The sequence below is a fragment of the Lepidochelys kempii genome, chromosome 1, assembly GCF_965140265.1.
Source record: "Lepidochelys kempii isolate rLepKem1 chromosome 1, rLepKem1.hap2, whole genome shotgun sequence".
NCBI lineage: Eukaryota > Metazoa > Chordata > Testudines > Cheloniidae > Lepidochelys > Lepidochelys kempii.
The window spans coordinates 147,300,405-147,323,934 of record NC_133256.1 but is presented as its reverse complement, the minus strand read 5'-3'; the positions used below and the strand labels follow the sequence as shown (position 1 = coordinate 147,323,934).

The 23,530-nt window shown below is 39.6% G+C and overlaps 1 protein-coding gene across 12 annotated transcripts in view; it reads left to right on the top strand.

The window, feature by feature from the left end:
• The window catches only part of DMD (dystrophin), a 1,926,267-nt gene that overhangs the window by 1,287,569 nt on the left and 615,168 nt on the right, over positions 1 to 23,530 (top strand). For all 12 annotated transcript variants that reach the window (XM_073357918.1, XM_073357881.1, XM_073357898.1 and 9 more), the window contains one exon: positions 11,092 to 11,256. In XM_073357918.1, the coding sequence (XP_073214019.1) occupies positions 11,092 to 11,256 (165 nt within the window). The remainder of the gene's footprint in view (positions 1 to 11,091; positions 11,257 to 23,530) is intronic.

Here is a 23,530-nt window from a genome sequence, read left to right as displayed (position 1 = left end):
GTGCAGAAGGACTGCATGCCATCCACATCTCATGGCTGCTCAGCAGAAGATGGTACAATAGGACTGCTAGCCATCCTCATCTCTTGCCTGCCCAGCAGAAGATGATGCAATAGGACTGGTAGCAATCTGTATCACCTGCCTGCTCACCATAAGATGGTTCAATAGGACTGACTGTAGGACTAAAGAGAATGACTTGATCAAGTCACTCCAAATTTAGTCCCTGCGCCCATGTCTGCCCGGGCGCTCCTGATCGACATCACACAGGCGACCAGGAACACCTCGGACATGATGATGATAGCTACCAGTCCTATTGCACCGTCTGCTGCCACAAGGCAATGGGTTGCTGCTGCTGTGTAGCAATGCAGTACCGCATCTGCCAGCACCCAGGAGACATACGGTGACAGTGAGCTGAGCGGGCTCCATGCTTGCTGTGGTATGGCGTCTTCACAGGTAACTCAGGAAAAAAGGCGCGAAACAATTGTCTGCCCTTGCTTTCACGGAGGGAGGGAGGGAACGGGGGCTGACGATATGTACCCAGAACCACCCGTGACAATGTTTTAGCCCTCTCAGGCATTGGGATCTCAACCCAGAATTCCAATGGGCAGCGGAGACTGCGGGAACTGTGGGATAGCTACCCACAGTGCAACGTTCCGGAAGTCGACTCTAGCCTCAGTACTGTGGAAGCGCTCCGCCGAGTTAATGCACTTAATGCACTTAGAGCATTTTCTGTGGGGGGACAGACACTCGAATATATAAAACCGATTTCTAAAAAAACGACTTCTATAAATTCGACCTAATTTCGTAGTGTAGACATACCCATAGGTTGACTGCTGTGCAGTTGATGCAGATGTCTCCTCCTGTCTCATTCCTTTCCATCTTTTTCCCTGCTAGCATCACTTAGCTGAAGAGGGAGGAAGGGGGACAAAATGGAAGTTGCTCCTAATTCCCGCTTGTCTAAGGAAAGTAATTTTTCCAGTGCATTAGATTTTCTCTTTTTCTGTGTGTAAATGATGGTGAATGTTAAAAAGCTGGCATTCGTCACCATTCACCATAAAATGGTATCCAAGGCCCTGGTCCTGCAAAGTGCTTTATATAGCCAGATGTCTGCACCTACACAGAGGGGCCCACTCTCACAGAACAGTTTGCAGGATCAGGATGCAAGATACCATTTTTTCCCCCATTTAGAATATCCGTGGTATTTCTGTTGACAAGCATTGACTGTCAGCACCCACACAATGCACTACTGTTGTTATAAAGATACTGTATATTAGATTAGTTCATAGTTAAATCCATCCCCTCTAACCAGCCTTTCTGGAACAAGAAAATGTGTCCTATGCTTGTCTTTTAATTTGACAACCATAATATATTATTATATTTATTTCATATGATGTGTATGCACCTTTGGGAATTAGATACTACCTATCATGCAGCCAAATACCTCAGAAGATTAACTGTCTCAAAACATTTGAACTCCCATCTGTGCCTCAGTGTTTAAACAGTAAAATAAAACTAGCATGCTGTACTCTGTTGTTTTATCTATAATGTCTCAATAAACTTCATATGCTTGCTGAAGCTCAGCAATTGTTTTGGAATAAGCATACCTATCAAGAATATTACATTCTTTTTATTCAAACTTGTACTCCATCATGTTTGTCAGAATTGCTGCATTTAGGATCCAATTATATGTTCCACTCTGATACTGAGACATAATGGTTAGCTTACAAAGAGATAGTTAGCTAGAGAAAGGGGCTTCTTGCTTGTAAAAATCTCTGTATAATAACTGTTTCCTTAAAAGGGAGACCCTTGTTATGGAGAATAGATAAGTAGCAGAATTATCCATATACATTAAGTGAAAATACGTTTTTTTTTATAATTAGTAGTGCACACTGTACAGCTTCATATATAGAAATATGTTTTGAAATATAACTATTTTAAAAGAAAAGTGGGGGTTTTTTTCATTTATTTTTTATTTCAATATAAAGGTCCAGATTCTGTGGAGTAGCCAAGCTATACACTGCTTTAGTCTTCAGTGGGAGAAGGGAAATAAAAGTCTGGCAGGCACCCACTAACCATAGCTCCCAGAGGTTGTCCAACAATTGTGGATTACTGGGATTTATGGATGTTCTGAGCATTTACTGCTTTTTTTCTGGCCACAGTATTCCTGGATGTTCGTGAAAGGATCTCATGGAAGACACATCTCTAGTATCTCTCTGTAAAAGAAACTCAGTAGTTAGTCCAAATCTAGTACAAGAGTCTGACTTGCTAGTAGCAGCCCTACAACCAACTGTGTGCAAGAAGTACATGAGAGCAGGAATTAGGGGACATATGCAAGAGGAATTCTCCTGGAGCTATTTAAAGTAGTTCGGTAGAAAACTGCCAGAGGGCACCAGAGGAATTAGCCTGAAGCAATATAAAAGCTGAACAAAATTTTTAAAAGTCCTGGTTTTGATTGACTTGTATAAATTTATACAGAGGAAATATAAATATGTCTAGCACTTTTTTAGTTGACAAAATACTAAGTGCCTGTGTCAGCTGATTGCCAGAGCTGGTAGTAATTACCCCAGTGTATGTATTTTATTATAAAGTATTCTGTGTATTATTTATTATTTTAAATTGAACTCCCTGTATCTGATGTTCAAATTCTGTCCTTGGTCACATGTACACAACTCCCTTTGACAAAAACAAATTTTGTTGGTTTGTTGGTTGTGGTTGCTTTTTTTTTTTTAATTGAGGGAAAGTTTAGCATATCACTGATTAGTAATGCAGTCCGCCTTGTCACTCTTCTAAAACTATTTCTACAGAATTTCTCTAATTCATACATGTAAAATAACAAAATGCCTGACTACTCACCCTCAGAAAATGATACCCCAGAGGGATAGTTTACTGTGTCCACATAGTTAGAAATGAAGTAATGTTCAAATTGAACACTTGTTTCTGATTCAAGGGATCAGTCCTGCTCCCATCTGTGCTATTTGGAACTTTGTCATTAATGTCAATGAGACCATAATTGAATCTTCAGGTTGTTTGATACATATTGTCAACAAAGGAGACAGGTATGAACATAACTAGTGAACTACTCTGTACTAATTCTGCATGGAGTGTAAAAGAGTCTATGTGTGTTTCAGACATTTGATGGGTAGGGTTATATTAAGTCATGCCATGCTGTACTGATGGCATATCACATCATATCACCGTGGAAGATGTGATAAAGTGTATCATATGGCACAGTGCCCTGTTTTGGTAGGGTGGTGGGAATTTGCTTGGACCAGCAGGAGGATACCCAACTTCTGAAAAGGAGAGGGGGTTTGACACACCAGGGTACAAGCCATACTAAACAGTAGCTGTGTCACTCATGCCTTCTAACCAGATAGGCAAAGACTATATAGCTGTCCACTTGTGGGCGGGGGGAGGTTTTAGTAGTTGCCAGGTGCACTTGTGAGAAGCTGAGGAACAATCCCAGTTTTTTCAGAGAGAGGAGGTCCAGTATAGTTGGAATCTCAGTACGCTTTGGAGGTAGCTGACAGTGTTGGTACCATTATGACATACCAGGGTACAATCCAGACCATTGGGTAGCTATGTCACGCCTGCCCTCTAACCTGGCCTGCCCTTTACAGTGCTTTGCTGCTGTAGCCTCCAGTATGGATTGCTCACAACCAGCTGCCAGCATGCAAGTCGGTCCCAGCTATGTCCCTGTGTGCTGCAGCCAGCCAGACCTTGGCTCTTACCAGCCTTGGTTATATAGCAGGTGACCCCAGAACACTCCTAGTGGTGTCTAACTTAACAAACTATATCAGTCATGCAAATTTTCCCAACATATGCTTTGAGCAGTCTTACTGAAAAAATTTCTCTCAGAATCCAGCAAAGGCTTCCTTTGTTGCTTCAGGTGCCATGAATGTGATGGAGAGAGGGGGTCACTTGGGTTATTTGTCCCTCCTTTTTATAGTTACAGTCCCCCTTTTGAAAAAAAAAAAACATTTCCAGCTAAGATTCAGGAGACAAAGAATCTATGTGGAAGGATATTCCCTGCTGTTTTTTTCCCACCTATTTGAGCTTCCTTTGTCTTTCCTTCCTGCTTGATGACTCTGTTTACTGCTTAAATGCAAATAACCTCACATTATGTGTTGCCACATGTATTTTATCAGGACCATATTGACCATCAAATTATGAGTTTTCAAATGATACCTCACAAGATATAGTTTGTACAACAATTGTTATAGTAGTATGTAGGGTCTGTCACAGGGAGATCCTGTGCCCAGACATACTGGAGCTGAGCCCCTTCTCCTGCCTCACAATGGACATCAGTGTGTGTCTGGGGGAGAGCGAGGGGCTTCTCTGTCTCCCATTGGCCAGTCAGGGGGGAGCAAGGGGATTTGAGTTTCTCTCATGTTGCCACTCAGTGTAAAGCCCTCCCAGTCATCTGGGGGACATCTCACCATGATTGCTGCCCTGCCCTTCCTCCCTATAGTTCAGGAATTTTTTACCATTGACCCAGAACTTGTAAGAGTTTAGAGGGTTTTTCAGCTTCCTCAGAGCATTACAGTGCTTAGGTTAAAAGGATGCAGGAATTTCACTGTTAGGAAATAATACAGTAATGTCTGTCACAACTTTTGGCCAGTGTCTACTGCAGGCAAAAGCTAAAGGACCAACTCCCAGAGGTAAAAGAAACCTTGACATGGGTAGGGTGCCTGTAAGGAGAAGGGGAGACCTAAAATTGTCAAACTGATGGTCCACCTTGCTGCCTTCTGCCCCCATTGTGAGAAGTGGAGAGAATGAGCACACTCAAAACTGAGCTGAGTCCTAGGGGTTAGACTTACAAGGATCTGTCCCAACTCATTGGTTACATGGTGTGCTCTCTGTAACTTCAAACTGGACCTAGTTAAATATCTGCAGTGTCAGAGGGAAGGGGCAGATAGTGCCCCACCCATTGTTAAATTAATAAAGTTGTGGCCTCTCTCTGTTTTGCATTCACCTTTGCCTCTGATCATTATTAGATATTGCAGCTATGCGTCTTCTTCTGGGAAGCCACATGCATTGACTGCTTAACTGTCAGATAGGTCAATAAATCTTTTACTAGACATACATTTTCTCTCTCTCTCTCTCTCTCTTATCCCATTAAGATTCTTAATGTTTCGTGAACCCTGCATGGTTATGTGAAAATTTAGGATACTTAAAAACAAACAAACAAAAATCCAGCAACAACAACAAAGAAATGTTGGTATGACTTCTGCGCCTAGAATTCTTAGTATTTTGTTGCAAGATGCAGCTACTGTACTGTGTGTGTGTGTGTGTGTGTGTGTGTGTGTGTGTGTGTGGGGGGGTGGAGGGTGAGAAAACCTGGATTTGTGCTGGAAATGGCCCACCTGTTGATCACTTTAGATAAGCTATTACCAGCAGGACAGTGGGGTGGGAGGAGGTATTGTTTCATGATTTCTGTGTGTATATAAAGTCTGCTGCAGTTTCCACGGTAAACATCTGATGAAGTGAGCTGTAGCTCACGAAAGCTCATGCTCAAATAAATTGGTTAGTCTCTAAGGTGCCACAAGTCCTTCTTTTCTTTTTGCGAATACAGACTAACACGGCTGTTCCTCTGAAAACTGTACTGTAAGTAATCCAAAACAATCTTTTCTTCAAAAGATAGATTTTTAATCTTTTTTTTAAATTAAACCTAACACCTTCCATGGCCAAACCCTCTGTGAGACAGTGGACTATTTCACACTATGCTATTATGTCAAATGATAGTTTTAGTTAGAACCTGTTTTCTCTCTGTTCATAATTAAGATAAAAGAATGTGCAGTAAAAATTCATGGCAGTTGATGTATCTCATGTACTTTTTAAGAATCCACATTTAATTAGAACTATTTTATCCCCTCTCATTCACATTTGTAATGAATTTATGACAACTTTTACAGTAATATTAATAACATAATCATATTTGTAGTAAGACATAATATGTGGTTACTAATAGATTTTATTTGAACATGGGCGGCGGGGGGGGGATGAACAACCCAGTAGGAGGTTTTTTAGAGCCAGGTGAATTATTCTACTCTTCTCATTACCAAAATTTGAATTATACTAAAAGATCAGTAAGTGCATCAATACTTTTAGGGTAAAATGAACACTACAGACCCAGGAAATTCTGAATTAAGGTTAAACTTAAAAGTGAGCCAATCATGTTAAGCTATGGACACGCATAATTAGTGCACATAACTGTACTCTATCCTTTAATAATGCCATGCAATAACAGTTAGTGTTTGTACAGTTACAGTTAGTGTTTGTAATCCTAGGTTAAACTGTTTTCTTCCAGACTTGCTACACTTTTTCACTTTTTTTTTGTCTTCTAATATCACTCCAGCCTAACTGCCTAGATTGCAACTGCAGTGATTTCTTCTTCACTTTGTCACTGTCTTTTCTGCCTTGGACTACAGCAGTGATTTTGCATTCCACATTGCTTCTGTCTCAGTATGCAATGTACAGAGGAATATCTTTGAGCTGAACAAATCAGCCAAAAAAAAAAATTCATAGGAAAAGTGTCAAAGCACAATAGTGTGAGCAGTTTTACATTAAAGGAAAAAGGAAGGGGAAGGGCCTGTTGTAGTGATAGTTAAGCTCCTAATGAGGGATAAAAGGTCATCTAACACCTAAGGTTGGAAACAGCCCTTGGGATTATTTCTTAGGTCTGTAAGAACAAAGATACGAAAATATTTGTATAAATATTCAAACTTTTAAGCTGAGAATATTTTATTCAAACTTCTCAGAACATTCCAATATTTCCCCAAGATGTTAATTACTTTTCTGGTAGTTTTTTTAAAATTTATATTAAATGCAGACAGTAAAAAATATGAATATTCAGCGATGTAAAATTAAATTGCTTCAAAATGGTATTCATTTTAAGACTACAACAGTAATGAACATCTTGTGAAAACCTGGGTCAATTTATATAAAATTAGCATCATCTACTGTTTGCCAATTTAGAGCTTAAATATTTTCAATTATTCTATTACTTAAGCTGTCAATCGGTCTAATTTAACTCTTCAACTGAAGTACCAAATTTCAGTATCCAAAGTTTTACAATTAATATTTTGACACACCTGGCCAAAATTGCAAAGGTTCTTTGATGTTAAAGTCAGAGTCTCTTTCTTTAATCCACCTTTCTGCCAGATCCACTTTTCTCTGGAGGCAGACAAAGGTGTATCTTTCTATGTTCTGTTGATTTGCTGCCAGCCAAGCCAGTGTACCAGGTTATTAATACATATTCCTATGTATGGAGCAATCCAGTTAGTTTTTAGGAGCCTACTGATATTGGAATAGGATTAGAAGGCACCTCCTATGTCATTGAATGCAGTCCCCTGCTATCTCAGACACCCTCATCATATAATTTCCTTCATAAATTTATCAAACTCTATCTTAAAACTTGTTAGCTTGTTTTCTCCCATTCCTCCCTTGGCTGGGAGAAATGCTTCTAATTTCCTCTAGCTGACCAGACTTTTTCTTGATTGGTGTCAGCTGGCTATGGTAAAAACAATGTATTGAACAGGTCCCAAACCTTTTCTGTTGCATTCACTTCATAATAGTCTTGCCTGAGACTTCTCTCAGCAGTGAGGGAATTTGGGTTTCCCATATGGTAACATAGAACACCCTCCTTGGCTCTTACAAGGGTTTCATTGATTGACATACTGTCAAAATCTGCGAATCTCAGGTGCTTTTAAAATAACTATTACTGGAGTCCTCGTCTTTGTTTCTTTATGTTGAGTAATAAGTCTCATGCCCTAGGTTTAGGAATATATAGAATAATCTTGGATGCTTTTCAAGACCTCATCTAAGAAGTTAACTCATCTTATAGATATGACTTTTTTGTTTGCATGATAAATTAGTGGACATGGAATCTTACATATATAATAGACTCTATAAAATATCTTTTTCCAAAATATTAACCATTTTACAAATTTAGTTTTTCTTTTTAAAAAGATAATCCCATGCCAGTGCTACAGTATTTAGCTCAGGATTAAACTCTTCTATGAACAGAGTATGACCACCCCAGAACTTCTTGATATCAGCTGGCAGAGGTCACAGGGGTACATAAGGGGTTATAGGAATCCCCTGGTCTGGTGTCTACATACTAGTCCACCAAAGAATGTCATCTTTAATGAAAACCTGAGTCATGATGGTCATCATAATCATTTTGAGATGTATATATGGAAAATATGTGTGGAGTTATGTATGTAAAAATTGGTTAGTCTCTAAGGTGCCACACTTACTCCTTTTCTTTGTATGTACTTACTAAAAATTATGTTCACTAGGTCTGCGAGTTAAAGGAGGTCGTCAAAAGGTTATTCACATATTCCTGTCATGTGGGGGGAGAAGGGAGGGGAGAGAGATGCTCCCTCTCTGGCCCTGTGCAAATTGCTTGTGGGGGCTGCAGGAAAAAAACAAAAACTCCAGGGATTATTCTGTTTAGAAGGAAGACAGTGAACTTTTGGAACTATATCTGAGGTGCAACTATACGAAGAGAGTGGGGATGGAGTGAGCAGTGGTGAGACTTTGGAGAAGGGACGGGGCAAGGTAAGGAGGTTCAGTTTTCTGCAATTAGAAAGTTGGCAAACCTATACTCAGAGGTCTTCCAGGGGGTACATCAACTCATCTAGATATTTGCCTAGTTTTACAAAAGGTGACATAAAAAGCACTAGCGAAGTCAGTACAAACTAAAATTTCATAGACAATGACTTGTGTATGCTGCTCTGTATATTATACACTGAAATATAAGTATAATATTTATATTCCAATTTGTTTATTTTATAATACCATGGTAAAAATGAAAAAGTAAGCAATTTTTCATTAATAGTGTTCTGTGACACTTTTGCATTTTTATGTCTGATTTTGTAAGCTTTTAAGTGAGGTGAAACTTGGGGTTTCACAAGACAAATCAAACTCTTGAAAGAACTACAGGAGTCTGGAAAGGTAGAGAGCTCATTTTATTAAGTCATCTTTCTGTGTACATGATATTTTCAGGGTCAATAACTTATAATGCGGACCGTAAAATCTAATTGTTTTAGTTTACGCATTATTTGTACGTGTTGATGTTAGAAGCTGAATATAGCTAACTATACTCTTCTTTTTGGAAAAAGAAAACCATCACATTAATGTTTCTTTTCTTCTTATTAACACACTTGCCTTAACACCCCTGATAAATGTTGATTTGAAATTAGTTTGTTTAAAACTTTAAGGAGTAGGCTCACATTTATATAGTGGACCTCTGATCACCTGTTTACTTTCAAGAATAATATCTCTGTTGAAATGTTTATGTTAATATTAAAGTTTCTAAACATTGCAGATTAACATTCAAATGTTGCAAGAAAGGTGAAGCTAATCTTCTGTGAAATTAAGCCAATGTCTGCATAGATATTGAATTAACCCGTAAGGGAAATGGATGTATTTTTAATTGTTTTCCTTTCACCTCAGGGGATATATGCTGTACTATGAGTGGAAGTGATTTTATTATACTTAACAAGATTAAGAGAAAACAAAAAGGGATTTGACTTATTGGTCAGCTCTTAATAGATGTTGGAGCAGAGGTTCTCAGCCTATTTACCATTGTGGGCTGTATATGCAGCGTTCTGTGTTGTTAGGGTCACACCCACACTATATATATACTACCTATACATCTACATGGGCCGCAACTGTGTGCTGATTGCACCACAGGTTGTGAACCACTTTGTTAGAGTAGTAAGGAAAAATAGTAACAGTGAAAATCAGTTAACATATTGGGGAAATATATGAATGACAAAAACCTGTTGATGTTCTAAAATAAACTATATACAACAGTATTGTTCCTTTGATTTAGTCTAACTGATATTTTCAAATTGAATATTGTTTGGAAAAACAAAGTAAAAATTATGTGTCATGAGAATCATATTTTCCTTCCTTTATCTCAGCTGTGTTTTTCATAGAAACCTTCATTGCATTCTGGTCTCTAATGGATTTAGATTTATTGTGTTATGTAAATAACAGAGATGAAAGATTAGTAGGTAGTATGCATCAGTAATATTTTTGTAGTCAGCCAATAGCATAGTAGTGCTTCCATTAATATAGTGCAACTCCAAAGGGAATATTATGTTTATCAGATGCTTCCCTCATTTTGCTACTTTTAAAAGAGCCATTTTAGTAAAAGCCTGCTCTTAGAAACAGTGGCCACAGGGAAGACTGATTTTCTTAATCTGCAGAGCAGACCCACTTTTTTTGTCCAAGTTGAATAATTAATTGCCATCTTTTTTAATACTACGTGAGCACCGCATTGGTTTAAAGAATGCTGGAAAGAAGAAAACGTTGATTTTTTTATTCTTTACTATTTTTATGTCCATCTTATTCTTGTCTTAATTTCAAGCACTTCTATGTTGTGGACTAGTGCTATACCATCTAGTAAATCTTCCTTTCTGATGCTATTGAGAATAGGAGAATTGCTGTGGATAAATATGACCCGCCTTGGGCTTTGCCTAAAAACTGAACAAGTAGAACTCAGACTGGAGGCACTAGTAAATATATATATATATTCCCCTTATTATTTTTCTTTTGTTTGTGTACATTTTTTATCTGTACTTCCATGTTCCAACCTGACTGGAAACAAGCAGAACTAAGGATCTTTTAAGAAAACCCATGTTCTCATGAAATTTCCAGATTTAAGAGGTTTAGATAGTTTGAATTAGCATCTGGACATTTGAATGTTTGTCTGAACTTAAATAAACTGCTAACCCTTTTCAGATTTGTATATTCATTGTTAAAATGTTATATTCAAAGTAAAAGGTTTGATGCTGAAACAGTTTCACCTCCTGAGAAAACAACCTTCCTTTATGTAGCACACAGTGTACATCTGAATAACTGAAAACATGAGAAATGTGACGTCACTTGTTTTCCAGGGGGGAATGTTGTGGTAAATATATACAATTGTGTAGTACAGTCCTTTAATATGTGCATTTATTTCTTTAACTCCCACCCAGTGTGTGCATATGATTTATGCTCTCTTAACAATAAAAGAGTATACTATTATGTTGCTATATGTAGCTTATTTTTTTCTCAAATCAAATTTCTGGTATTTTTAAGGTATCCAAAGATCTACCAGAGAAAGAAAGAGAAATTGAGCATCTGCTAAATAATTTCACCCAGTTTGAACAACAGTTAAGTCAGCTGATACTGTGGGTATCTCCCGTCAAGGATCAATTAGAACTTTACAACCAAGTGGGCCAACTAGGAGCTTTTGATATTAAGGTAATGTTTTCTTTTTTAAATTTCTGTATTTTTTACTGATACAAAGTCAGCTCTACAATGAAACATGGACTCTTTGTCCCTCCTCTTCCTCTTATTCATAAAAAACAAAACATTTCTTGTTACATTGGCAATGTAATTTGTGCAATCTGTTTGGTTTGTGATCATTTTCCATTCAGTTATGAAAAAATAAAATTGTAATAAATACTTTCTACTTAAGAATCCAAAGAAAAAATATGACTCAAATACTGTTAATTGTCAGTGCAGTGATAGGCGAATTAGGTGGGCAGCTCAAGTTAACAATAAAGTCTCATGTAACAAGTTGTGAATAGTCCCCTAGATCTCTGGTATTAAAAATTCTATGCATTAAGATGCATTTTCTTTATTTACTTATTCTTCTACCAGCAGATGCCAGATTTAGAGCAAATCATTGCAAAGGATAAATGTAAAGCTCTGGCAGTTTTATCTTTGAGAATTGTTTTACCCTATTCTTTCATACCAGAGTAAGGACCTTGAACATTTGTGCTCTGAGAAATCTAAAGTAGTTATAAAACATCATGTATGGATTGGATTCTGCAAACCATTACTAGAGTATGCAGTGGTTAATACTAGTGCTATACCAATATCTTCAGTGAAATAACACTCAGGAATAAATATTTTATGTGGTGATAAGGTTTGTAAGTTCAAGTCCTGTATTGTGGTTAGATATAACCCAGCATATATAGGGCCATGTTTTGATACTCTTACTTACGTTGAAAAGTATCTAACTCTACAAATAGCCTTATTCAAGTCTTATGAAATAGAATACTACTCAATGCTAGCAATAGTATTGTAATCTGACACTTGATGTGTAATCATGTGTAAAACAAAATATGTGTTTGAATAGGATGAATGAATGATGTCAGATAAATTAGATTTAAAAAATCTATTATGATACAGTTTCTTGGGACTGTATCTAAATGGTTTCTGCGTGTAGGACAGGGGTTCTCAAACTGGGGATCGTGACCCCTTAGGAGGTCACATGGTTATTATGTGGGAGGTCACGAGCTGTCAGCCTCCACCCCCAAACCCCGCTTCACCTCCAGCATTTATAATAGTGTTAAACATATATATATATATATAGTGCTTTTCATTTATAAGGGTGGGGGTTGCACTCAGGGGCTTGCTGTGTGAAAGGGGTCACCAGTACAAAAGTTTGAGACCCACTGGAGCATTTGGATGTGTATAGGTATGTGAAATATATTGGGACACATCCCCAGCTAGTGAAAATTGGTTTAACGCCATTGAAGTCAGCAGTTGAAATCAATGGAGTTTCAAGAGTTTACACCAGCTGAGGATCTGTCTCACTCTTTGATTAATGGTCAAGTCCAATATTTTTTCAGCTGTTGCTGTGTTTTTTGTATCAAAACACGTTTGGTGAAACAGCATTTCAAAAAAAGAATTGTTCTAAGAATACAGTAGAATTATATTTTTGCCTTGAATGAAGTGAAACTGTAATTATTTCCAAATAATTGAGTTGCATTGAAGCTGTTTATTAATTACTTCTATTTCTTTTATGGAAGTGTTTTAATACCAAAACACTTTGTATCTTACACAATCGATTTATATAAAACAGCTGATCTCAAGTCCTGTCCCTGACAGAATGAGTTCAGCTACAACATTGATTCTGTCTTTGAAAGATATAAAACAGCTCAATTGCAAATGCCTTTGTATAGAGTGAGCAAAAGATGTACTTGTGTTTTTGCAAAATATAATCGGTGTTTATTTCCTGTAATTTTCACAGATTTTATACTTAATATTTGCATTATGTCTTTTCTGATATTCCATTGCTGTCCAGAAACATTCCATCGGAAATTGGCTAAGTTGCTGTGAATTATAACAGAGTATTGCTTTTGTTAATGTTTGTGAAAAGCCACATTCTGATTGGCTGTTTGGGGCCTCTTTTGTGCTGTCTCAGTCATTCTCCATATGGAGCTCTGAAATAAAAAGACAAAAAATATTCCTATAATGCTGAATGGGTGAGATAAAAATTTAATGGAGGGAGGGGATAAAAAGTGGCAAAGCCTGGTCCCTAAACTTCCTCTCTCCAGTAGCCTCGCTGTTTCTCCAGTTCTCTGCCAGAGAACAATCTGCTTCTTCCCTGGTCTAGTTATTTATACCTAATCTATTTTTGTTTTGTGTACAGTGCCTCTCTCTCCATGACAGCGGACTCTTCCCTTTTGTTGTGTACACACACACTTCCGTTCTATAAGAAGGGCTTCTTTTACATTTCAGCATTATGTATAAACTGATTGAGAGCCTTAAACCAGCTACATGTTTTGCTAAGAGCAGCCTTGCCATTTGTGTCAAGGCTATACAGGGAAGCAACAATTTATTTTTGAAGTCCCCCTGCTAGTGCATCTCCTGGTGGGTGCTTCAGAGGGAATCACTGCTTCCCTCTGCAGCCCGGTGGTGCAGTGCACACAAGTTCCACCTTATCTGATGCACCCTCATTCTCTACTTCTTCACATTCCTGCACTGTTATTCCATGCCACAGTTTGTTCCTGTAAACATGCATGTGAGCAACTTTGAAAATGATGGCATTACTCATCTGAGTAAAGTTTCTTGTGTGCATGTGTTGTGTTGGGCCCATACATTGTAAGCTCCTTACCACAGGTGTATATATTTCTCATCATGTAAATGACATAATTGTAGTTTTATTGCATTATTAAGACTCCGAATTGTTCAGGGGACCTCACAAAACTGGAAAATTAACAATAAATCTCTAGAGGACAGTTAAGAAATGGTGCTGAAATATTTTTCCTACTAAATTCTCTTCTTCTTCTATTATGAACCACTTTTCTTTGGAATGACATGTTTTAGAGCAGGGGTCTCAAACACGCATGCGGCCTAAGGGGTTATTTTCTGTGGCCTACCAGCTCCCCGGGGCACCCCCCCCCCCAGCATTTACTTAGAGCGGCTCCGGCCCGTCGCGCACCAGGGGCAGGGAAGGCTCCCTCCCTGCCTGCCTGCCCCCGCACTGCTCCGGGAAGCGGCCGGGACCTGGGGAGGGTGGGGGCCCAGAGGTCTGTGTGTTGCCCTGGCCACTCATCCAGGTACCTCCCCCGAAGCTCCCATTGGCGAGGCACCAGGAGGAGCGGCCAGGGCAACACACAGACCCCTGGGCCTCCACCCTCCCCCAGGTTCTGTCCACTTCCCGGAGCAGAGCGGGGGCAGGGCAGGCAGGCAGGGAAGGAGCCTGCCCTGACCCCTGTGTGCGCCGGGCCGGACCTGCGCCCCGAACCCCTCCTGCAGCCGAACCCCCTGCCTTGAGCCTCCCACTGCACCCCGCACCATGACCCCCTGCCCTGAGGCCCCTGCCACACCCTGCACACCTCCTGCACCCCAACCCCCTGCCCTGAGCCCCCTGCTGCACCCTGCACTCCTCCTGCACCCTGACCCCCTGCCCCACCCTGCACCCTGCACCCCTCCTGCACCCCCTGGGGGCAGGGAGGGGGCGGAGTTGGGGGGGGATTTCAGGGAAGGGGTGGGAAGAAGCGGGGTAGGGGCGGGGCCTCACGGAAGGGGTGGAGTGGGGGCAGGGCTGGGGCTGCAGTGGGGGGAGGTGGTCAGTGATACGGCCCTTGGGCCAATGTACTAGTCCTCATGTGGCCCTCATGGTCATTTGAGTTTGAGACCCCTGTTTTAGGGCAACATCACCAACCTAAAATCAAACCTTTTTGTTTAAAGGGATTTCTTTAAATGTTCTTTAAATGTTAAATTAAAACCCCATATGCTTCTAGAAGTAAACCAAGGCAGGAATTACTGGTGGATGTGTGCCTGAGGCATGCACCGGTAGATTATTACTGCACTCCCTTTGTTGTGTTTTGTTGATGTGTATTATTAACCAGTTGATTTATGCACTTATTGTTGGAAGACCAAATTGATGTATCTGAAAATCTCTTCCTTCATGCCTGATGGAAAGGACTTTTAATGTATAATTTAAGGATATGTAGAATAAAGTATAATAGTTTGCAAATGGATCATATAGGTCTATTTGTGTGCTAGATATGGACCATCAAAAGCAGTATTTTCTGTTAAATTTTCATTGTTTTTTAAAATTCAGTTTGTCTTGCTTATAAGCCATTTATTTTTATTAAAATTGTATTCATTTGTGTGTAAAATAATTCATTTTATAAGTAATGTTGGCATGAAACATTTTTATTATTTTTTATTGTGGATGATATAGGACAGGTCATTGACAAAGATGATCACTGGAATATAAAACATAATAGGTTTTTATCTGCATCCTTGTCTTTGTCAGTAGATTGTGTTTTAATGTCTTTAAAGCGCATAGATTTGTGCTTTGCTTGGTTTGTCACTTTCTTCAGTGCACTGAGCTAACCCTTTACTAAAAAGTCTGTATCTTATTTGATTGAAAGCAAATGTGGTATTTTAGGGATTATACTATTTGTATAGGTAAGATGAAAGTTTTGGAATTGACTATTTTGTTAAAAGATAGAAAAAAATCATACAATCATAGAAGTGTAGGACTGAAAGGGACCTGAATAGATTAGTTCAGCCCCCTGCACTCAAGGCAGGACACAGTATTAACTAAAATAAAGTAAATAATTAAGAATAGAAATCATTAAACAACACAATTTCATAGGGACAAAATTAAAAAAGAATGAAAAGTAGAAAACATGGTAATATCCGTACATTGTGATTAGGTATGTGGAAGATAATTGGGGTAAATAGTTTTACAACCCACCACTGCCTGGCCATGACCCAAATATAAAGAACATTTTATACATTCTGTAATGTTGAGCAAGTTTAACATTTTAAAATGTCCATTACAAACAGTAATGGCTTAAGGGCTGCACTAAGTCCCCTTAGCATGTGCTTAATTTTAAGTAAATGAGTAATTCTCTTGCAGTCTATGGGAAATATATGTTTAGGATTAGGCATGTGCTAAAGTGCTGTACTGAATCAGAACCCAAAACTGATCTCTGATGTGCATGCTACATGTCATTATTTTGTTTGTTTTGTGGATTTTTTTTCTTTTAACCTTTTTGTGCCTGTAAACAAGATAAGGGGTACAGCAATGTTGTCATGTGATCTCTGATTTTCTAGTACATAATATTTTTGATAATCCACAGCTAAGCATTTCTTGGAATTATTCATTTTAAACTCTAATGTTTTGCATAAACATTAATGGGTGAAGTATCATTCTTATTCTTCTTTGAGCGGTGGTCCCTATATGGATTCCAAAAGGGTGCGCATGTGCGCCATGCACTGGAGCTGGAAGGGTTTCCCAGCAGTGTCCGTTGACCCATGCATGTGTCCCCCTCATGTTTGCAGCTGAGGCTATAATATGGCCGTGTGGGTAAATGCTGCTCCAGTTCCCTCTTACTGCCTCATGGCTAGAGTCGGAACCCCTATTCCTTTGTGCTCTTAGCTGTGCTAAGAGCGTGATTCCCTGTCCGTTTCTCTTGTATATAGTTGTAGATAGTTTTTTGTGTTATGTAGTTGTAGTTACTTGTAGATGTATGATGTAGTTTTCACCCCTATGTGGGGAAACTCTGGCCTCCCGGGGACTGTGCCCCAGGGTCCTGGCTTCAAGAACTGTGCCTCTTGCCTGCTCTCATTTTCAGTGAGCAATGAACACCGGTGCTGTCTGTACTACCTTGGTGGGGCCCACGTTACTCTCTGTCCTATTTGTAAGTCATTTCCTCCGCAAATGTGGAAGGATTGAGAACTTTGCCTCTGGAAGCTTTTAATGGAGGAGGCCACGTGCCCATGAGCACATTCAGATCCAGAACCAGAGGTGCACCGCCCATCATTGATGGTCAGTGCTCCTCTAAGCACCTCCCAGACATCAGATCCGATGGTACCAAGACCACTGGACAAGCCCTGCCATGAGAAGAAGCATGACATAGGCATAAGAGCAGATCCCCATACATGACTGCTCAGAAATGTATCGTTTCCTCCCAAAGCCACATCAGGTGAGAAGTCACATGTAGATCTGACCAGACTGCTGCCTAAGATTCCCAGAATTGAGGATAAGACAAAATGGTAGTGTAATCCAGAGGTACTGTCAGCTTTCCCGGTATTCACTGGTGCATCTGCCGCGTACCCCACCAGGTCTGCTGACACCACCTGTATCCTCAGGATTGTCGCACATGACTCCCCACACTTCCAGGCACCTGGAACCACTGCTGTCAACAGAGGAGCTGCTCCTCCCTTACCCATGGTCTCCATTTCTCTCCACCCCTCCACTCACCTTCTTCCTCTCCTCTCCGGTGGACAAACCATTGCTGCCATCACTGGGACGAGATGTCCCATTGCTACATTGTGATCCTCTGGTACTGTCAGCGCTGCCATTCCCAGAACTGTCCTCGGAATCTAAGGACCTCTCAAGTACTGGGGGGGGGGGGATTGATCTAAGCTACGCAACTTCAGCTACGTGAATAACATAGCTGAAGTTGATGTACTTAGATCAACTTACCGTGGTGTCTTCACCACGGTGAGTCGACTGCTGCTGCTCCCCTGTTGACTCCACCTGCTCTTCTTGCGATGGTGGAGTACAGGAGTCGACAGGAGAGCGCTCGGGGATCAATTTCTCATGTCTAGACTAGATGCAATAAATCGACCCCCACTGGATCTATCGCTGCCTGCCAATCGGGCGGGTAGTGTAGATATACCCTCAAGATGTGGAGCCTTCCTTTTCCCCTGCCACGTCTCAGAGTCTGGACTCACACCTCAGACTGCCATATCCCCAGTTTACAATCCCTCTGGTTTGGTAGTGTTATCTGTGGGGCCCACCAATGGCCAGAGACCATTATATTTGGCCCTACTGGCCACCCTGGGATCTGTACTGGGGCCACGGGGCACCATTGGTGGCTTCTTATAGGCCATTCACCGCTCACCATCCAGCACCATCTGTTTATGAGAATGAGGAAGAAAAGATGGAACCAGTTCTGGCAGTCCCAACTGCTACTTTTCCATCCCCAGAAAAGGCACTCATTCCTGCCTCACTCTCCCCGCTGGACGACAACTTCCAGTACCAAGAACCACTCCAGCTGGTGACAATGGATCTCGGGATCCCACTGGAGGAAGTTCAGGACATGCAACATTCACTCTGCTGGTGAAATATGATTTTCACAATTACACTAAACTAACGGAGTTCAAAGACCAGCTGCCATGAGACAAATAACAACAGCTCCAAGTGCTATTGGATAAGGAGAGATTTCTGGCCAAGGTGGGCCTCCAGGTTGTTGTGGATGTGGCCAACATTGCCTCTTGGTCTTTGGCAACCGTGATCTGCAGGAATTGCTGGCTACAGTCATCCAGGTTACCCAAGGAGGTCCAAACCACCATAGAGGACTTCCCCTTTGACACACAAAAAGGTCTTCAGTGAGAAAACAGACGAGACCCTCCATTCTTTCAAAGACTCTTGAGCCATCCTCAGGTTCCTTAGAGTCTATACCCTGGCCCCGAGGTGCAGATAGCAGAAGAAGACCTCAGGACCTCAATCCAGGATATTAGTAACAGCAGCAGGAGCTGGAACGGAGCTAACTCTGGTCGCAGAGGCCACGATACCCCACCTCTGCCACAACCATCTGCTCAACCCACTTGCACTAAGAATGGTGGTAGATTCCAGACATTACACCTTCTTTGGCCCGGGGAATAGTGACCATCTATTTTCTTCTGAAAACTATTCTTCCCATGATAAATCACTTAAATACCAAGGTAGTGAGCATAACATAAATATTTATATTTAATTTAATCTGTGTATGGTCAACATAATTGTCATCACAAATAAAATGATACAGAATATATATATCTTGGCATAGCCATAAATCCCGCATACTGAAAATCAGTGTAGAGATACCTACATCAATTTGAGAAGACTTTAACCTTAACATTTGAGGAATAATGAATATTGCCTTTGACAGGTCAGTAAAATGAGGCCATCAGGCTAACATATGCTGTGTTGTGTACACATTTTTGTTATTATAGAAGGCAGCATGGCTTAGTAACACAACTGGTCCCCAGACCATAACTTAACACCACTGATTTAAACAGACGTTTCCAAATCCATGTTAAGTATTTAGTTTTAATAATTAACTTATTTCCATTTAATAAATGAATAAGGACTTCACTCGGGATTAAAATCCATCTATAGTAATAGATAAGCTTCACTCACTTTAGTACATTTTTTTCCACAAAGAAGCTGAAGCTGGTATCTTTTTAAAATCTTAAAACTGTCTACATGCATCTGCATTTAAATGTGTGTTTGTGAACTATAATGTAAAGCATTACGAAGAGAAGATATGAAAAAACCACAGATTAAAGCTCAGTTATTATTAAAGTGGTTTCCTGATCTGAATGTGTGTGTGCATGTTACATAGAATTCTTTTCCCTATAGAAAGATTTCTCCTCCTGTAATCTGTAAATAAAAATGACACCCTTTACCCTGCAGGTTTTTCCTTAGATATGGAAGAACAATAATTGTGTATAACTACAAATGCTCAGTGAAAATCACCCAAATCCCCTTTTTCCTCTGTGCCCTGTTGTAATAGGTATGATTACAGTCACTCAATACCAACTACAATATTTTGATTACTACAGTCTGAACACTACATGCAATAAAAACTAAAGTATCAGGGGGCAGCCTTGTTAGTCTGTATCCCCAAAAACAACAAGGAGTCTGGTGGCACCTTAAAGACACCTTGTTGCACCTGAAGTGGTTTTTTACCCATGAAAGCTTATGCCCATATAAATCTGTTCGTCTTTAAGGTGCCACCGGACTCCTTGTTGTTAATAAAGACTAAAGAAGCTATGTGCATATACACAATTAGCTGTTCACAGTTTACTGTGAAATCTTACACAATTCCTTGTTAGATATGCATAATGGGTGGGAGGGGAACTCCCTGCTCATTTCGGACAGTGGCGCAAAATACAGACTACTTTCCATAAATATTTGTCTAGATAACTGGAAGAGGAGAGGAATGCATTAGAATGTCTTGACTTTGCTGAAACAAGTGAACATAGCAAAGAATTCTGCCAAATTGATAATATTGATAATATTTGACCCGTTAAAAGTTTTGTGGATTCCGAAACTAAGATTAACAAAATGCTGCATAGAAAAATCCTATAGAAATAGTATAATACACTGAGATACAGTGATATTATAAAATACACATGGTTCCTATCATAAAAGATGACGGGAAAATACCTGTTTTAACTTTCTGTCTCCTTAGTTTTGCATCTGGTTTATGTTGTCCTTAAACTGTTGCCTTTATTGTCAGTACTAAGAGGCATTGTATGAACAGTGCTGCATACATTTTGTGAAGTACTCATTTTTCCTTATCAGTGTGTTACTTTCTGGCTGATCATCAGAATTTAATATTACTTAGGTCATAGCGCATTATTACATATTTCAATTTGTCCTTATTGTTTTACAGGTAATGTGTTTATGCTATCTTTTATCAATATATGAAAGCTTTGTTGTATTGTCATAAATATAAAGGGAAGGGTAACCACCTTTCTGTATACAGAAATATAAAATCCCTCCTGGCCAGAGGCAAAGTCCTTTTACCTGTAAAGGGTTAAGAAGCTAAGGTAACCTCGCTGGCACCTGGCCAAAGTGACCAATGAGGAGACAAGATTCTTTCAGAGCTGGAAGGGGGGGAGAGCGGAAACAAAGGGTCTGTCTGTCTGTGTGATGCTTTTGCCAGGACCAGGTCAGGAATGCTCTTCAGAACTTCTGTTAAGTTAGAAAGTAATCTAGCTAGAAATGCATTAGATTTCCTTTTGTTTAAATGGCTGGTAAATAAGCTGTGCTGAATGGAATGTATATTCCTGTTTTTGTGTCTTTTTGTAACTTAAGGTTTTGCCTAGAGGGATTCTCTGTGTTTTCAATCTGATTATCTTGTAAGGTATTTTACATCCTGATTTTACAGAGGTGATTCTTTTACTTTGTCTTTAATTAAAATTCTTCTTTTAAGAACCCAGTTGCTTTTTCCTTGTTCTTAAGATCCAAGGGTTTGGGTCTGTGTTCACCTATGCAAATTGGTGAGGATTTTTATCAAGCCTTCCCCAGGAAAGGGGGTGTAGGGCTTGGGGGGATATTTTTGGGGGGAAGACATCTCCAAGTGGGCTCTTTCCCTGTTCTTTGTTTAACACACTTGGTGATGGCACCATAGGGTTCAAGGACAAGGCAAAGTTTGTTCCTGGAGGAAGTTTTTAACCTAAGCTGGTAAAAATAAGTTTAGGGGGTCTTTCATGCAGGTCCCCACATCTGTACCCTAGAGTTCAGAGTGGGGAAGGAACCTTGACATATATACATTTTAAAAATCTACTACAAAAGTTGTGTGTTCTATAGATCAGGAATGCATAAAGTTAGCATCACTGATAGCTGCATCCAAAACTTCCCAAAGTCCTTAAAGCCACATAATTTGCCAAAATATTTGTTACATAAATCCTCACAACAATAATATTTGTTCTTGCATTTTTGGTAAAGGAATAGAAGTTCTTGCATGTTCAAATTCACCAGGTAGGATTGGTAAATGCCACAGTTTATTTCTATGCAGACCATATATACTCTTTAGCTCCAATTTTGGAAATCCCATATAGGAGTTAAAATATCATGATTTTTATGGGCCTGATGTTTGAATGTTTGAAATTGGCAGTACTCACTTAAGGATGTGGTTAACTTCCAGCACATGCTTAGATCCCATTAAAGTCAATGGGACTACTACATTCGTGAAATTAAGTGTGTGCTAAAGTGCTTTATTGAATAAGGGCATTAATTGGGCATACAATATGAGTATGTTGAAAGCCCCCATATCATTTCAATTTAGACTTCCCAATAAAACATACTGGATTTCAGCACAAGTGCAAGTCCTCTAATAACCTTTTACACTGAGTATATTCAACTCCAGCTGTAGATATATTAGTTATTTGATATGCTTGGTATTTCCCAGTAATACACTATTACAAGCATACAGCTATAGACCCATACACTACATTAAGAGTTGGGCTATTAACAATTTGCAGAGCTCCAGAAAAATATCTGAAGCTAGTTGTTAAAGCATTAGCATTTATGGTCTGTAATACTTTCCTGCTGACTCTTCTGTTGAGCTATGTGAACTTCACCTGTTGGGAAAAAATATGGTTCCTAAGGTAGTTAAATTAAGTAGTGATGTTTAATTACCTCAGAAAAGAACGTTTGTTTCGGAAGCTTGAGAACAAAATTTCAGAAGACAAACCAACTCCATCTCCCCTTTGCTGTGTTTTATCTGCCTATTTTTTCCTTATAATCCCAATAATAATTATTTATTTATTTAGTACGTGTTTTTATTGCCGCTTTCCACATAATTAATACCATATACACTGGGGTTTTGGAGAAAATACCTTTGGGGAGGAGTGTCAGGGTAGGTTGTTTTGCCAACTTTCGTTTTGTTATGTTTTTGTTCCTATTTTGGGGCAGAATAGTTGTGAGAGGCAGAAGGGATGGTATTTGGTTGTCTTGGCTGGGACTCTCTCCCTCCGACTCCCCCTTTGGTTTTATTTCTTTCCTTCTTAGTGTCTATATCACCTTGGAAGTATTTACATGAACATAACACATATTTGAACACTAGAAACACAAATTCCTAAATTCAACCACTGAAAAAATACTATATTTTTAAAAGTTAAGAATGAAGTGATGAACATCACAATTCTTGCTTCAGAGTAGCAGCCGTGTTAGTCTGTATCCTTAAAAAGAAAAGGAGGACTTGTGGCACCTTAGAGACTAACAACTTTATTTGAGCATAAGTTTTCGTGAGCTACAGCTCACTTCATCGGATGCATTCAGTGGAAAATACAGTGGGGAGATTTATGTACACAGAGAACATGAAACAATGGGTGTTACCATATACACTGTAACGAGAGTGATCAGGTAAGGTGAGCTATTACCAGCAGGAGAGCGGGGAGGAAAAAGCCTTTTGTAGTGATAATCAAGGTGGGCCATTTCCAGCAGTTGACAAGAACGTCCGAGGAACAGCGGGGTCGGGGGTGGGGGGTGGGGGAGATTAACATGGGGAAATAATTTTACTTTGTGTAATGACCCATCCACGCCCAATTCTTGCTATGTCTATTAGAGAAATAATATGAAAATTGTAAAACTGCATGGAAACCTCGAGGAAAAGGGGAATTAGTAGACTCATTGGTCATTTGAAAGAGGTATGTTGCTAGTGGGTGAAATCACCTGCGATGGGATGTTGACGAGATAGGAGTGGATGGTCCTTGT